This window comes from Ammospiza nelsoni, chromosome Z (assembly GCF_027579445.1).
Source record: "Ammospiza nelsoni isolate bAmmNel1 chromosome Z, bAmmNel1.pri, whole genome shotgun sequence".
NCBI lineage: Eukaryota > Metazoa > Chordata > Aves > Passeriformes > Passerellidae > Ammospiza > Ammospiza nelsoni.
This window is the reverse complement of record NC_080669.1, coordinates 79,597,566-79,614,874: the sequence shown is the minus strand read 5'-3', so window position 1 is coordinate 79,614,874 and position 17,309 is coordinate 79,597,566. Positions and strand designations below refer to the sequence as shown.

General features: G+C 52.9%; 1 protein-coding gene across 2 annotated transcripts in view; it reads left to right on the top strand.

Annotated features, from left to right (window-relative positions):
- CNTFR (ciliary neurotrophic factor receptor) overlaps positions 1–17,309 on the top strand; it is a 202,950-nt gene that overhangs the window by 108,337 nt on the left and 77,304 nt on the right. For both annotated transcript variants that reach the window (XM_059491824.1, XM_059491823.1), the window contains exon 4: positions 10,875–10,956. In XM_059491824.1, coding sequence (XP_059347807.1) covers positions 10,875–10,956 — 82 coding nt within the window. The remainder of the gene's footprint in view (positions 1–10,874; positions 10,957–17,309) is intronic.

The following is a 17,309-nucleotide window of genomic DNA, read 5'->3' as shown; positions in this document are numbered from 1 at the left end:
TAGTAGTGGAAAACGTGTCTTGGTGCAGGAATAGGGGCAGCAGCTGCCCTCACCTCCATCCTCCTTTGTAACAGCCACATGGCTTGAGAGTGGGAGCTCACAGGGCAAATCTCAGGGGATGGAGAAACGGCTTCTGGGGTCTGGCAAGGTGGGATTCTCCTAGCTGAGTTGTTTTTCTCCTATACAGCCAGGTTGGCTTCAGACTCCTTTCATTGTAGGTAGCTGGGTAGGAATGTGATGGCATGTCCACCTTGGATGCTGTATCCCATAAAGAATAGGAAAGAAGAAAATGAAGAAGGGAACTGAGCAGTTTGACATCACTAAATCAGTTCTGGGGCTTGGTACCAGTGTATGCATCTTCCCTCCCTTGCAGGGCTGAAGACAAATTGGATTTTATTCAAACATCTTCTTTATTGAGTATTCATTTAATTCTGCTGGCTTTGCATGGCAAAATCTTCCTCCAAGAGTACATCTTCTTGACTTTGTTTTTTGGAAAGAGGCTGAGACTCACAGTCTCACACCATGCCTCACCTGCCAGTGGCAGCACACAGAGATGCTGGGCTTGCCAGAGCCATGCTTGGTGGAAATCCTCATTTCCAAAAGGGTGTGTTGTTTCCCCCTTCACCACTGAGCACACCACATCATCCCAGCACAGGTCTCAGTGGACAATCACTCAATCCTCCTCTCTGCCCTGCAGGAGCTGCTTCCCTGATGTCGGGCAGGGAATACCTCTAACAAACATGTTAATTTAAGAGCTGTTAAAGCCCAGGGGCAGCAGGAGGTCACAGTCAGCACAAACAGATGGTGTTTTGTCCTTGATAATTAAACTTTCCTGTAGTTTTGGGTGAGATACTTTCTTGACTTTTATTTCAGTGCAGCTGCCTTCAGCCAGCTCCATTTCTTTCTCCTCATCCTCTGCTTGCCCTCGTCAAACACTGCCTGTGAGGTCTGGGGCAGGATCCCAGGGAGATTGAGGGTCCCCAGGGGTTTTCAGAGGGGACCCCAGCAGCCCCTGGGTCTCGCCCCACATGCTGTGCTGGCTCCAGGCTCTGGCAGTCAGAGCCCCTCAAAGAGGCAGCAATTGGAGGCCAGGAGAGGAGGCCAGCCTGGGGTTTTGGGGTACCCCCAGCCCATTTCAGCAATGCTGCTTCTGCCTCTCATGGCTGCTTTTCCCTTTTCACCATCTGCATCCACCCAGTGCTAAGTTGAGAGGGGGCAAGGGAGCAGGGGCTGGGAAGGTCCTGCTGCAAACTGAGGCAGCAGTGGTGCCAAGACAGCTGCTGTCAACCCATGGGGCTTGGCTATGGCTAGGGACATTTCAGAGCAAAAAGAGGACATTTTCTACCCCCTGCTATCCCTGGAGGGTGTTTGCAAGGAGAAGAGGGGAGGCACATCACCCCAGTACCCCTGCCAGCCTAGGCTCAGTTCTGGGGCAGACCCCTGGGCATACTGAAATGCTGCTGGCAGCAGAAAGCCCCTTCCAGCATCACTGGGGCCAACATGGGCTGCATTCACCCATGTTTGTGGGATCTCAGCACCTCAGGATGGAGGTGCAGAGTGGCCGAGACCACCCTTGGGGGGCTCGGGAGTCCTGGAATGTTGCCAGAAGTGTCTGGTGGCTGGATTTTGATCCTACACAGGAGACGACGCCTGTATGAGGACTGGGAAGGTTTCACTGGGTGAATGGTGAAGGGATAAGTTAGTTAAAGTGTAAAACACAGGGTTTAGGATTTTGGTACAGGGGGATCTAAAGAAGTAAGATGGAGGAATTGGGGCGTGTCCTGTTCTTCTTCTTCTTCTTGGCCTCCATCTTCTGTGGTGATGGTGGCACTTTGGGATTGGTTATTACTAAAAGTGCACCAGTTAATAAGGGTAGAGGGTATTGGGGAAAAATGATAAATATTGTACACGTAACTTCGGGTATAAAGATAAGTGACCGCCCCGGGGGCTCGCAGTGTGCCCATGGCTGACTTGCTGTGCAGACCTCTGTCGGGCTGAAAGAAAATCTTTTAGATAAACAATTAATAAACACCAAGGCCGAGACAAGATCAGAAGTCTCTCCTCGTCCTTTGAAGCGCCGGGCTCTTCAAGGCCATCCCTGGGCCTTTCCAGGCCACCTAAACAGCACCAGAAAACTAACACATGTTGGGTGGGATTAGCTCCTGCCTGTAATGCTGCCCCTGTCACTTGTCATCAGGGCATTATGGAGCATCCACATGCCTCAGGTTCCCCCTTCAGTCGCCCACTTCAAAAGCTGGGTGCTTCTGTGACATATGGACACGGACCCCTGGAGGCTGCTGGGCACCTGTGGAACCACATGGGGTGAGAGTGTGTGAAGCTATGACCTACAAACCCCACCTGTGTGCAGGGTGGGCAGAGTTCCCCTCCTATCTTCTTTGTCCTGCCCAGGTTTTGAGCAGTATTCTTGCAGTGAAGAGGGAGGCAGGGGACGGCCCATATGCAGGTAGAGGACAAATGTCCTCACTGTCACGTCTGTCCTGTCTGCCTGCAGTGGGCTGTGATGCCACAGCAGCTTGTGGGACAGTGACCCCAGGGAAGTTGGTGGTCTGAAGGCTTTAGAGGCAGTGGGGACACAGCACCTCCCGTGGAACCTGGACAGGGAAGGACAGCAAGCAGGGACCAGTGGGGAGCACACATCCCCAGCATCCTGAGCCCCTGTCTGCCTCCTACAGTGTTTGCTGCTCTCCCTGGGCCTTGGAAGCTCCCTGGCTCCTGCCTACCCCATCATCCTGCCAGCTTGTACAGCAGGCATGGAGAAGAGATGAAACAAAGCAGCACAAGCCATAGTCACATCCCTGGAGGTATTTAAAAGACATGTAACTATGGCACTTAGGAACAGGGTTTAGTGGTGGACTTGGCAGTGTTAGGTTTACAGTTGGACTTGATGAGGCTTTTGTCCAACCTAAATGATTGATTTTATGATTCCATGATCCTGAGGCATCTCTAGGGAGGCAGCATCAGAGTCATTGGAGAGTCTTCCTCTGTGCCAGCAGCTTAGAAAAAAAGAAAGCCCAAGCAAAAAGCCAAGCTGAAATTAAAATGCCCAAGAAGCTCTGTACAACAGGGTGTTTCATCAGTTACTCTCCCAGTTCTGCTAAGCCAGTATCTTCCTCCCTCCTTGGACAAGACATCTGCCAAGATCTCTTCCAGTGCTCCTCAGTCCAATCTGCTCATGTCCCTGAGCCCGTGCCACACAACTTCAGGCTGTCATCCTCCTCCAGCTCTCTCTCAGCATGTTGGCAAAAAGCAAACCTGCCCTGCTGTTTGAGCAGCAATGCTGTGGCCTCAGTCCTTGGACACCTGTGTTGGTTCAGGAATGAGCTGTAGCTGTCCCTGGCTTGGGGACATCACCACTGGGAGGTTTACTGGGGCCAAGCAAGCACAGTCCAGCCTGTGCTGGAGGAAGGGGGTCTTGCAGGGTGCCAGCAAACTGTTTGGGGTTGCAGCTGGCAGTTTTGCCCTGCTTGCCCCTGTGTTTCCACAGCAGTGCCGTGCTCTTCACCTCGCACAACCCCAGTGCCAACGAGCAGTGCCCCCAGTGCGTCCAACCCCTTGCCTGGGTGCTGCAGAGAGCAGCCCTCCAGAGGAGCAAGACTGGGCTGGTAATATATGCAGTCTTTGTGTTTTAAATAAGGTTTCTGTGGAACCTGTGTCTGCAGGTGCTATTGAGAGGGATGCTAAGCTGCTGTGGCCACACATGCCTCAAAATCTCTCCTAGCAGTGACCACAGGAAACAGCATGCTCCTCTGTGCCATGTCTGCTGTGTCATGGGCATCCAGCTGATAGAAGAAGTCTGTCTGGACAAGCCCTGCCTGTCCTCCCTTTCCTCTTTGTTTTGCTCAGGATGGCACATGACTGTGCCACAATCCAGATTTTAATACTAGGCTGCTTTTCTCTGCCCTGGAGCTTTGGATCTGAAGGGATGTTGTGTATTTCATAAAGCAGCCTCACTACAGAGTCTCCCCAAGGCAGAAGACAGAGTTGTGAGAAAAATCCTTGGGGGACTGAAGGGCAATGCAGCCCCGCAGACAAAAATAAGAAATGTTGCCAGCATTTGCTTGGAAAGCAGAAACTGAACCTGGCATGAGACAGCAGGACCTTCCTAAAGAATTTGGGATAATTTGCTCAGTGTATGGGAGTTTGGTTTTGATTTTGTGGAGTTGTTTTGGTTTTGTTCTGCTTCATTAATTTTCTGCTTTTTTGGATGGAGGCTGGGAATCGAAGTACCAAAAGTCAGCATAACACCAAGAGCTCCATCCCACAGTAACCACAGCCTGGAGACTCAGACTGAGCAGGAATTGCTCCCAAATATGTCCATCTTAGGTGATTTCTCCAGCTTCCAGAGAGGAGCACTGGGAATCACCTGAACCACCAGCATTTCCCATCTCCAGTTTCTCTCCCTTCTCTGTCTGATCCCTTCTGTCTGTCCCTGATGTGGCACCATCTATGGAAAAAGCACTGCTCAAGACCTCATTTGAACAGAGGTTCCAGATAAAAAGCGCTGGTTCTGGCTGCTCTTTAATAGAAGCAAAGATCGTATTGATTCCTGCAATCTCTCTCTGCAGGGAGCCAGGAAATGCTCAGTGCAGAGGAAAGCTGAGTAAAAAGAGAGGGAAAATTTCATTTTCCATTGTTGGTCTGAGATTTCTTGCATCTCAAAGGCTGCCTGGGTGGGGCTGTGGGCTGTGGAGGGGTGACGCTTGGGTATGGCAGCACGGCTGAGCTTCCTGCCCAGGTAGCACTGATGTCTCTGAGGAATAGTCCTGGGACAATGTTGCTCCCCTGCCATGGGGATTCAAGCCCCTGCTGCCCTGCTGTGCCTCCTCACAGTGCTGGTGTTGAAGATGTGTGATGCTCATTAGTATGCTGCTCCTTGTGCTGGCTTTTATCACTGCTGGAGCAGACAGCCGGCCTTGGAGCGCTGCCCTCCACGTGAGGAAAAGCTGGTGGGCATGGTGGGAGTTTGAGGACAGGTATGGGCTGTGAGAAACATCCCCCCTGAAGGCTCCAGGAGGGAACAGGGAATGGGCAGCAGCAGGCAGCTGCCTATGCAGCAGCACTGCCCCACAATGACGTGGCACCAGGGGCAGGGTCCCTGGAGAGGCTCCCAGGGATTGTACCTGTCCCATGCTCTCCTGACATGGTGCTCCTGCCTGTCCTGGGGCCATGGAGGGATCAGAGCACCCCAGTGTGTCCAGAGGTGGGCTGCACTGTCCTGATGCTTTTGGGCACCAATTTGAAGAGCTGCCAGGTGTGAGGTGAGAACCCTACCCTGCTCCTGGAGCAGGAGTGCCCCAGCCCCTGGAGCTGCAGGTGGCAGCCTCACTCTTGGGACCCTCAGGACTCTGCTGGTCTTTCTACAGCTCCCTGCCCCAGTGGCAGCATGTCACCATGATCCACAGAAGCAAGGTATTACCTGGGAGCCAGCTTGCCAGTCTGGGGGATTCTCAAACAATCTGGGCCTTTTCATGGTTTGTTCCTCCCTAGACCATCCCAGCTGCCCCTGGAGCTCCTAAACTCTGCATTACCCTCTGAAAAGCAGCTCTGATTTAATCTGGGCTGATGCTCCCTCCCACATAGCTGCTTTCTTCAGCCCCATGGATATAGGGAGCAGCTTTGGTCATTGCTTTTCACACTGACTCACCTTCCCAGTGGCATCCAGGGAAGATGGAGCAACCTTCAGCACGGATGTTGGAACCAAGAGGTCTGCAAGTCCACAGCTGCCTTTGGGGGCACACCTTCAACCCAAGCAGCTGGGAAGCTTTGTGAGGCCCACCTTTCCACCATTTGCCCATCTCCTAGACCACAAGGGCAGGAGGGTCTGTGCTGCCATCCAGGGGTCCAGCAGTGCTCACTGGATGGCAGAGGCAGGGTGATGAAGGAGCTCTGCTGTGGGGTGCTCCTTCCTCCAGGCTGTCCTCCTCCTTGGGGTCTTTGCTTCATTACCAGCAAGGGAGGAGGTGGAGGGAGGAAAGTCACAGTCCATGAGAGCCAAGAGTGAATTTATTTCAGCTGGCCCAAGTCATCCCTGTGGCACTCATGGTCCAGTGGGGCAGTGCTAATTGCTCTATTGACAGTAGGGGTTTAAATTAGATTTAAGAAAGCTTTTCAAGCAGTGGGGATTCTGTCTCTGCTGATAAGGCTTTCTGATAGCACATATGAAGGAGATGATAAAGTCCCTCTTTTCTCTCTTCCTCTTAGGCAGCAAAGAGGAGTTTAGTGCTGACAGGGCACTGTAAGGCCCAAAGGTTTTAGGGCTGTTAGCAAGTGTCTGATATTAAGTGACAACTATTTTTTCCTCTGCTTCCCTCCTCTTGCCTTCCCTTGCTTCCAGGGGTGATCTGAAAGGAGGAGACAGCACTCAGTGCTGTCGGGTGCCCAAAGCAGAGCTGTCCACATGTGGTGCAACCCCTGGGAACCCAGGGCTGGAGGGTGTCCTGCCCACTTTGGTGCTTCACTGCTCATGGCAGCACCATACCCTGCCCCTGGGAGGAATGGCATGCCACAGGAGGCACCCTGCATCGCCAGGGCTGGGAGAAGCTGTGCCAGCATCTCTGGCCTAGGCTGAGGAGTCGAGAGTGGCTTTGGTAAGGGTGCTGTTTCTCCTTCAGTAACGCTGGGGCCCAGGAGGCGCCTGCTGCCAGTGCAGGGGCACTGTGATGCCTGCAGCTGGCACCTGCACTACAGGCACAGTGCTACACCTCAGCAAGAGGCAGACTGGGACCTGGCCTGCAGGACAGGTGGGCTGCAGTCATCTGCACTCCAGGTGTTGGGTACCAACACAGCCAGCCCCTGTGGTGCAGGTGTGTGGTACCACCGACACTCAGCAGCTGCAGTACAGGGGGTACCTGAGCACGTGCTGGGGGTGTCTGCAGTACAGGGGAACTGTAGCAGCTACAGCCTGTGTCAGCAGCACAGATGTCCATCCCCAGTGCAGGTGACCATGCACAGCCTGTGTCAGCAGAGAGATGTCCATGCACAGCCCAGGTGTGCAGCACAGGTGTCCATGCACAGCCCATATCTGCAGCACAGGTGTCCATCCCCAGCCCCTGTCAGCAGCACAGGTGTCCCTGCACAGCCCAGGTGTGCAGCACAGGTGTCCATGCATAGCCTGTGTCAGCAGAGAGATGTCCATCCCCAGCCCAGGTGTGCAGCAGAGGTTCTAGCACAGCACTGACAGTCGCTGTGGGCAGTGCAGTCACACCGTGGTCCCTGCCCGCAGGACAGGTGCTGCAAAGCTCCTTTGGAAGGCTCAAGGCAAAGCTGGAGGGGAAGCAAATGACTAAACAGAGTTTGTTTTTCCCCAGTTCGCCACTTCAGAGCCAGACTCCATAACAGCACCTGGTGGTGAATTGTCTGATGGAAGACTTTGTCATGGAAACACTGGGTTTTGAAACTACCACTTTTCTTCTGAGGCAGCCACACACTTCTAGAATGAGGGTTTTATTTATTTACCATTGCTGAGGGGCAGCCTGTGGCAGGTGAGAGTTGTGGTGGGAGACTGGGGTGCAGCCCACATCCCTCACCAGCCTGGCCCTGGAGCTGCTGTTTCCAGGTGCCATTTGGTATGCCATTGCTAGTGGAGAGCTGGAAGGGATCCATCCCTTTGCCTACTAAAAAGAGGACACTGGGACTGTTGAGCAGAAAATGTCATCCTACTTTTTGCCTGGATAGACTGGAATCCCTTGCCTGGAATCCCTTTCACTCCTGCTGTACTCCCTCCTGGGACTGTCCTCACCCCATCACACCACAACAGCTAATGTCACATTGCTGTGCCCCTTCAGTCCTGATCCAGCTCAGGGAACACAGGCCTGGAAACCTTTGATTTAGACTGAGAGCTGCTGGAGGGGACCTTATCCATGTCTGTGTTGAGTTGCCTTCTGCTAAGAGGGACAATGGCTGATGCCCTCACTATCCTTGGTATAGAGGACAAGGCAGGGAAAGATCAAACAGGAAGCTGGGGACAGGGAGGATGGCTCCAGAGCTGCTGGTCCACCACTTCATATGTTCCCTCTCCCCCTTTCTTCCTCCCCAGGCTCCTCTTTCCTCTCTACCTCCAAGAAATTATTCATTACTGGGGAAAATCTACCTTTTGCACAGAAGATTGAGTTTCACACTGTGGGCTTTGCTGTGTAATAAATGTGGTTCCCCTCCATCACCTATAAACTGCTCCCTGCTGCCATGGGGACATAGCTCAGGACTCTGCACACCTGGTCAACTGCTGCTCACTGGCCTGTGCACCTGAATGCCAGGGTGCTGGCTTTTACTAGAGAAACAGATAAGCAAGCAAATACAGCAACAGAAATTTGCATTGGAAACATCTGCAGAAATTGCAAAGGCTTTGTTATGTGTTTGAGGAAAAAAAAAATCACCATGGCTTTGGGCAAAACAGTCAAACAAAGCAAATACTGCATGGAAAATTGCAATCCAAGTGAGAAGAAGTTGGTTTTCTGGCTAGATTTTTGTCCTAAAATAGCTTGTCTCCTCCCTGGTCACAGGGCTAATCTCTAAGAAGAAATGAGGTTTCCAGGGTGAGAGCAGCCAAGTGGTGAATTCTTTGTGCTGTCACTGTAAGCCTCTGTCTGTGTCCTGGCCATGCCACAGAGTCCTCAGGGATCTTACCTGGGTTCCTCTGCTCTCTCTTACTCCACCTGTATCCCCTGAGACCATCAATGCTCTGGGACAGGAACCATTCCCTGCTGCATAACTCTGTTTTGATGCTGGCCTAGGCACATGGGCAGGAGCAGCAGTAATTATTTTAAGAGCTGATGAGACAAGGGAGGAGCAGCAGGGGGTGGGCAGCAGGTGGTTTTGCTCCCTGGCAGGGCCAGGAGGTAGAAAATGATGCTGGTGATGATATTTGCACTGAGCCAAGCTAAAGACTGCATCAAGGAGATCTCACACTTTCCAAAGAGCAGTCTGGTTGCTGGGGGTCCAGTTCCACCTCCTGTCATTGTCCCCAGAAATGGGGTGGCTGCACTAGCTGGAGATACCTGGGCTGTGGTGAAGGGAGGCTATGGCCCCTGGTTCCTTGCCTGCTGCAAGTCCTGGTGCCACCCATCAGCTCCCAGGGCTGCAGAAAGGGAATATTCAGTGGAAAGTAAATTTGAGTGTAAATAGGGAGAGTTGCCTCCTGGGTTGCAAGTGGTTTTCCAGCTGCTCAGGGTCCCACATGCCAGCAGTACCCCAAGATGAGGCATTGCCACCTGCCTCGGGTTCCAGCTGTCACCCACTGCCTGAGGTGCCTCTTGTGATGGCAGCTGGAGCACAGGTGGAGTCACAGTCAAGGAGCCATGCTGGGGGCACAGAGGGGACACATGGAAAAGGCAGTGGAGGGCAGGCATGAGACGAGCAGGGGGGAAGAAGAAGAGTGAGTGATAAGGAGATTGTAATTAGCACTTGGTGCTCCTCGCCCAGAGCTCTCAGAGGAAGGTCACCTTCATTATCTCTGTTTTACAGATGGAGAAACTGAGGCACGGGGAAGGCAGTTAGAGTGATTTGCTCAAGGTGACCTGTGAGGGCTGTCAGCAGGGTCTGGGGCTTGCCTGTCCATGCTCTGCAGCACCAGCACACTGGGAATGGCTCTTGCTGCCAGCCCTTGGAGCCCAAACCCAGCACTGAAAGATTAAAGGACGTGGATCCCTTCTCTGCCCATCTCCAGGCTCATCCTCTTCAGACCCACTGTCTCCCCCAGCATCCCCACCCCTAAGAGACATTCTCAAATGGCTGGTCCAGCTGCACCCCAAAATCTGCTCGTGCAATCCCACCCAGCTGCTCTTGCCTTCCCTCCAGCCCTGCCAAGGCTCCCTGTGAGCCCGAGGCCATCTGGGCTCCTGCAGCAGTCCTGTTGGGTAATGGAATATGTTTTGCTGGGGTTTTTTTTCTCTCACCAATGGAGCTCCCCCTTTATTTAGGTTTAAATGGATGCCATCTGGCTAATGAGCCCATACTCATGTTCTAGATTAAAAGGCAATCCTGTGCACGTTACCGATATGGCACTGGAGATTAGAGAGGCTTAAATGGTTTTGAAGGTGCAATTTGCTTTTCATGCATGGTGCAATTTACTTCCTGGTGGGTGGGCCAGCATCCCAGTGGCTGTCCCCAGCAGCTCCCTCCTGGCCCTGGTCTCCTCTACCAGCCCTGGCTGCAAGAAAATGAGAGCTTGGGCATCTCCAGCCTGGCAGGGCCGTGCAGGGTATCCTTGTAGTTATTGCTGCCATTTGTCTACTCCTGGAGAGGCTTTTTGATGCAGGCAGGATGTCTTCATCACCTGCATTCTTAGCTGTCACCCCCTCCATACCTCCCTGCACCACAGCATCCCCTGAGACAAGGCACAGCTCACCAGGACAGAGTAGCCTCTGCCCCTCTCCTAGCCCACAGAAGTGGGGGACATCTGTGGCCCATGAAGATATTGATGGCAGGTGGCTGAGGCTGAGGCCTTTGCTGAGATCTTGCATATCCTTCAGCGTCAACTGTGAACTACCTGGGTGTGCTCCCATCTCCTCAAAACCCCTCTGCAACCCATTTGCAGGTAGCGTTGGCTCCTGGGATGATGCTGCATCTGCCAAGGAGAGCCCCACCAGGAGCTGGCTTTCCTAAGGAAAATGTTGAAAATGAGACAGGGAAGATGGAGCATTTGTGCAAGGCATGTCATCACCTCCAGGCACCTCCCACGGAAAGTGCCACAGGCTATGGAGTGATGAAGTGCCCCAGCAAAAGGCCTCATTTTGCAGTGAATTTTCCCTTGGCTGCCATGGAGCTGGTTTTACAGTCATCTCCTTGCAGTCCCATCACTGGAGGCTCTCAGCCCTGGGGGCAAGCCCTGACTGCTCTGCCTGTGTTTGCTTCCACAGATGGCTAACCCTGTGCCGTCAGCGTGCTGCGTGGTGCTCGCCGTCGTGGTGGTGGTGTACGCCCAGAGGCACAGCCAGCTGGGTGAGTCCTTCACGCCCCCTCCCAGGCCCTGGGGGTCCTCAAAAACAAGAATCCTGCTCCTTCAGCCCCTCTCTCCTGGGGGAATCTGGGTGCACCCTCCAGGTGTGCCTGATATTATTGCTGTGCATGTTATCACTTCTCTCCATGACAAGTGTCCTCTCCACCCCATCACTGTGGGGTTTGGGCATCCTGCATCTCCCTCTGCTGATGCCCCTTGCTCTGCCCACAGCTCTCTGTGTCCCTACTGCTTTGGACCTCTTTGCCCACTCTTTTGTGGACACTGCCGCATGCATCCTGCCCATGAAGGGATGAGGAGTTGGGAGGAAGCACCAGCCTGACAGCTCCAAACTCCGATCACCCCTGACAGCTCCATGACACCTGGACCCATGAAAATGATGGATGATGCTTCATCTTCCTCTCACCTCCTTGGAGTGACTTAATCCCCACTGCCATGATATATCTGTGCCCACCACTAGCTCACATCTCTCCAGGTTGGCAGAGGATTCAGGGCTTATTTTAGTGGTGGCTTTAGAGGGATCACCCTTTAGAGTCTCTGGTGGCACTGGGAGCCAGAGGAGCCCCACATAATCCTGGGTCTAGGCAGGAGCAGGAAGATTATGAGAGATGGCTGGTCTTGGTGTAGGGTCCAGTTCTGCAAAAATAGGAAAAAATGGGGAATCTCCAGAATTCCCTGCTTTTCCTGGCAGTCTGTCTGTAGTAGCTTTTAGAAGATCTTGGAGTGGAATTTTGCTCATTAACTCCAGTAAAGACATCTATGCATCCTTGGGCTCTGTGAAATTGAGGAATCTAGATAGAGTGCCCACTGAGCTGCCTTAAATCCAGCTGGGTGGGTTTACACTGCCGCAAGCTTCCAGGTTGGACACAAAACACAAGGGTTTGGCAGCACATCCTCATTGCATGGGGACAGCCACTCTCTGGACATGGAAGGATCTTGCTGGCTGGTAGTCCAGGAAGGTCCCCAACCCCTTCCCAGGGTGCCTGCCTAAAGCATTTGGGCACTGTATGTGGTGGTGCTGTGATGTTTCCTGCAGAGAAGCAAATCTGCTCTCTCCTGCTGTGCTTGCAGGATCACTGCCTGGGGAGCTTTAAAGGACCTGGCAATAGGACAGCAGAGCATCCTTTGGATGCTTTGAATAGTAACCCAGGCCTGTTGCACAGGGGGGTGCACAAAACACAGAAGTGCAAGGTACTTCAGGGTCGCACACACTTGAATTGTGTTGTCTAGAGAAGAACAAATGCTGCTGCTCACCAGTGAGCAGGACCACACATTTTGCCGCTGACAGCTGGTGCAGAGCTGCAGTGACTGTCACCTTCTGCTCTGTGATACAGCAGGATTGAGGGGTTCAGCAGCATAGCCTCCCATGTCCTCGTGTCCCTCCTGTTTCCCTTGCCTGCCTGTGTCTGGGAGGGAGATTTTTGGGGCAGCAGCTCAAAACTGAAGCTGCTGAGGCCTGTATGCATCAACAACTGCCTGAATGGAGTGTGAGAAGTGTGGCAGGGCTCTTCCCATCTGTAGCAGCTTCACTGGGTGACAAAAAAGTGTACAGGTCAAAAAATTACTTATGAGACAGTAGAACACCTTCAGGACTGCCCTCAATCTGTCCGTCCCGGGCACCTCTCTGAAATTCCAAGATTTGCTCTGAGCAGGAGCTTTGGAGCGCCAGATCTCCCTCCCACCCCACCATTCCCAGCTTGGAGAGGCTGCACACAGGCAGGTCAACACCAGAGACCCAAAGCTTGTGCCCCGTGTCCCCCAGCCAGAGCTCATCCCCTGCCCTGCTGCAGCCTCTCCTCACCAGCTGAGCCCAGAGCTCATCCCCCACCAGCCGGGCGCTGGGGCTGGAAGTGCACAGCAGGAATGGGGCGGGAGGATGGGTTCATCCCACTGGTGGCAGGGACCCGGTGGAGTGGTGGGGAGATGCTGGCACAGAGTCCATTTATCATGCACTTGAGGCACGTTCCACTTTAATAGCTCATGAAGCACTCTAAGAGATGCATTAGCACTGAATACTTGAGTGAGGAGGATGTGACAAGCTGTTAAGTGAGCGTGAGCACGGCGGAGGGAGCCTGGCCACCCTCTCCTGGCTCTGTATGCACCACGGTGATTACTGGAGCGTCCTGCAAAGTGCCACATGACTTAATAAAAGCAGCGTCAGACTTGGTGAAGGTGAGGCTGTTCATGTATTAACCCCTCTGCTGCTCGCCTTTAGTCCTTCTCCTTGGAGCTGGCAGAGCATCTGTCTGGGATGCAGAAGCCTGGGATGATCCCCCGTGTTGGGGACGGGAGTGGAGGGGCTCAGAGGTCAGTGGGTTTGGGGCTTCTGTGGCCTTTGGGGTGACAGAGCTCCCTTGCTTCGAATCCCTGGCAGGCTGCTCAGGTTTCATGTGCATCACACAGCTGGGGACTGAACTTCCCAGGGGATGGGCACTGGGTGGTGGGAGATGAGAGACATCCAGCAGGGCAGCTCCAGGGGCATGCTCAGAGCATCTAATGTTCTGGCTCTAGCAGTGGGTTTGGGCTGTCCTGCTGCAGGGAAAGGCAGAGGGGCAATGGAAGAGGGTGTGCAGGACTGTCATCCCCAGTGCATGAATAATCAGCTTTAGATGGGGCTGCCAGATTGGGCCAACCTGCCTGCAGAGATGGGCATTGCCCTGGACAGCCACAGGCTGTCCCCATCTGCACAGATCCAGCTGGCATGGAGGGATGGATGTGATGGTGTTCACAGGGGTCCCAGGACGAGGGAAGAGACATGAATCTTGACTCATTGTTTGAGAAGGCTGATTTATTATATTATGATATGTATTATATTAAAAGAAAATTATATATTACAACTATACTAAAAGAATACAAGAAAGGATTTCATCAGAAGGCTAGCAAGGAATGAAAAGGAATGATAATAAAATCTTGTGACTGCTCACAGCCTCAACACAGGTGGCTGTCATTGGTCATCAAGTAAAAACAATTTCACATGCTGGGTAGACAGTTCTCCAGATCGCATTCCAAAGCAGCAAAACATGGAGAAGCTGAAGCTTCTCAGCTTCTCAGGAGAAAAGATCCTGGCAAAAGGATTTTTTATAAAATATGTCTGTGACAGATGGACGGGAGCTGCAGGAAGAATGGGAGAGCACAGAGCAGGCAGAACAGGCTGAAAACCTGGAGAGAAGGGGAGAGCCTTGGGCCCTCTGTAAGGAATCACAGAATGGTTTAGGTTGGAAGGGACCTAAAGATCACCAAGCTCCAATCCCAGAGCCATGGACAGCAACAGCTTCACTAGAACAGTTTGCATAAAGCCCCATCCAGTCTGGCCATGAACACTTCCAGGGATGGGACATCCACAGCTTCTCTGGGCAGCCTTCACCAGTGCCTCATCATCTTCACAGTGAAGGATTTATTCCTGATATCTAATCTAAACCTACTCTTTTTCAGTTTAAAGCCATTGCCCCTTCTCCTGTCACTGCATGTCCTTGTGAGAAGTCCCTCCTCAGGTCTCTTGTAGCCCCTGTATGTACTGGACATTCATCCCAAAGCCTTCTCTTCTCCAGGCTGAAGAACACCAAGTATTTCAGCCTCTCCTCATAGAAGAGGTATTCTAGCCCTCTAATCAACTTCCCATTATTGTGGATAGCTCAGTTTTCCTTCCTGTGTTTCGTTCTCCAGGCAGTGGCTGCTGCCAATTTATTTCAGAATGGAGGAAGGTGCTGGGGGAAGCTGAGCAGAGCGCAGATGGCGATTGCTGTCTGCTGTGACACTCACACCTTTGGTTGTCCAAGGCCTCCACTCTGTGAGAGCAGCGCTGGTGGGGGTCCCTGCAGTGCAGTGACCTCCTCCGTAGCAGGGTCTGGGTTCCTTCAAAGGTCTGGGAGAGGTCACTGCACAAGCTTTGGGGTTTAACCCAAGCTCTTATGTGGGAAGTGTGTACGTGGCGGAGATGCCTCTCCACATGTCAGGCTACAAAGTGTACTTGCATGGGTGATTTCAGCTTTTTGTACTGAGTGCTCTGGCTGCCTGCTGCTGGACTTACTTATTACACCCAATGTCTAAGGCAGTCCTGGAAAGAGGGAGCTCTGCTGTGACCAAGGTGTCTTCCCCATCCATCAGCCCTGCCAGAGTTATGTCCACATCTGTCCCAGATTGAGATTTCTTTGCTTTTAAAAGAGGAGTAATTCTGCTTTATTGATCCTCACCTTGCTGAATTAACTCATGTTTAAACAATAATTATGTTTTCACCCAGGAGAGGAGACAAAGAGATAAAAGGCTCTGGAAATGAATGCACTTCAGATGCCACATGCTGGGGTTAATTTATTGATGGGTGAAGAAGCTCCCATCTCCTCTCTTCCTCACCAGCTACAAGCAATTAGCCCCCATCATTCCTCAGCCGAGAAAAAGAGAGATTTTGTTTCATTACTCTCCCTTTTTTCTTGCTCTCTTAAGCCCTGACTAATCTTTTGCAGTCGGTTCTGCTGCAAAGCCTCCCGGGGGCTCCAGTTTGCACATACCTTGTTAGAAATGCTGCTGCAATGACAAAGCCTGGACCGGTAAATAGCCTTCAAAGTGCACAGCAAAGCCAGGCAAATTGGCTTTTCAAAGAGAAACCAGCTGTAGATAGGAAAATCTCTTTCCCCTTCTAGAATTGCTCAGCCTTGTCTGTGTTGCATTTTTTGGCTGACAGGGGTGTGAGCTCTTTCTGCACTCTGCTTCCTCCACGTAAGTGAGCCCATGGCAGGGAGTGCCATCTGCCTGGCATGCTTAAACCAGACACTTTGAATTTGGAGGTGTTCTCTGGATTTGCTGTGTAGGAGATGGTTTGTACATTCACACCAGGCTGTGTGTTTTGTTTGTAGACATCTGTGTAGGCTTTGGTTGCTGTGCAAATGCAGTTGAGTTGAGGTGACTGGATTCAAGAGGTGTGATGGGGTAGCCTTGTGCATGCATCCTAAGATGGCTCTGCAGGAGTGCTATCTACAAATATACATTCATAAGTATATTTGAAGTATCTCCTCTCCTCTCCCTCTCCTCTCCCTCTCCTCTCCCTCTCCTCTCCCTCTCCTCTCCCTCTCCTCTCCCTCTCCCTCTCCCTCTCCCTCTCCCTCTCCCTCTCCCTCTCCTCTCCCTCTCCCTCTCCTCTCCTCTCCTCTCCTCTCCTCTCCTCTCCTCTCCTCTCCTCTCCTCTCCTCTCCTCTCCTCTCCTCTCCTCTCCTCTCCTCTCCTCTCCTCTCCTCTCCTCTCCTCTCCTCTCCTCTCCTCTCCTCTCCTCTCCTCTCCTCTCCTCTCCTCTCCTCTCCTCTCCTCTCCTCTCCTCTCCTCTCCTCTCCTCTCCTCTCCTCTCCTCTCCTCTCCTCTCCTCTCCTCTCCTCTCCTCTCCTCTCCTCTCCTCTCCTCTCCCTCTCCTCTCCCTCTCCCTCTCCCTCTCCCTCTCCTCTCCCTCTCCCTCTCCCTCTCCCTCTCCCTCTCCTCTCCTCTCCTCTCCCTCTCCCTCTTCCTCTCCTCTCCTCTCCTCTCCTCTCCTCTCCTCTCCTCTCCTCTCCTCTCCTCTCCTCTCCTCTCCTCTCCTCTCCTCTCCTCTCCTCTCCTCTCCTCTCCTCTCCTCTCCTCTCCTCTCCTCTCCTCTCCTCTCCTCTCCTCTCCTCTCCTCTCCTCTCCTCTCCTCTCCTCTCCTCTCCTCTCCTCTCCTCTCCTCTCCTCTCCTCTCCTCTCCTCTCCTCTCCTCTCCTCTCCTCTCCTCTCCTCTCCTCTCCTCTCCTCTCCTCTCCTCTCCTCTCCTCTCCTCTCCTCTCCTCTCCTCTCCTCTCCTCTCCTCTCCTCTCCTCTCCTCTCCTCTCCTCTCCTCTCCTCTCCTCTCCTCTCCTCTCCTCTCCTCTCCTCTCCTCTCCTCTCCTCTCCTCTCCCTCTCCTCTCCTCTCCTCTCCTCTCCTCTCCTCTCCTCTCCTCTCCTCTCCTCTCCTCTCCTCTCCTCTCCTCTCCTCTCCTCTCCTCCTGGCACTGTCACAGTGTCCTTCAGTCATGCATTAAGTGACATGACAAACATCTGTCATGTGTTGTTTGTTTGTGCACCCATTCCCCAGGGTGAGTTGCGTGTGCAACAGAGTGATCTGGAATTTTTGTAATTGCCAGGGCACAGGCAGTTGCTGGGGCAGGCGAGGTCAAAGGGACTGACAATGTGTGCAGAGTGGCTGGCTGGGAGGCTGGAAGTGGTGCCTTCTTCCAGGCTCAGGCTGGGGCCACTTCAGGAAAAAGCTCTGTATTCTCATTAAATAGCACCTTCCTACCGCCCATGACACCTCCTCCTTCTGCCTCTGGCCAAGTTTTGCTCTCAGCACTGCCACTTTATCTC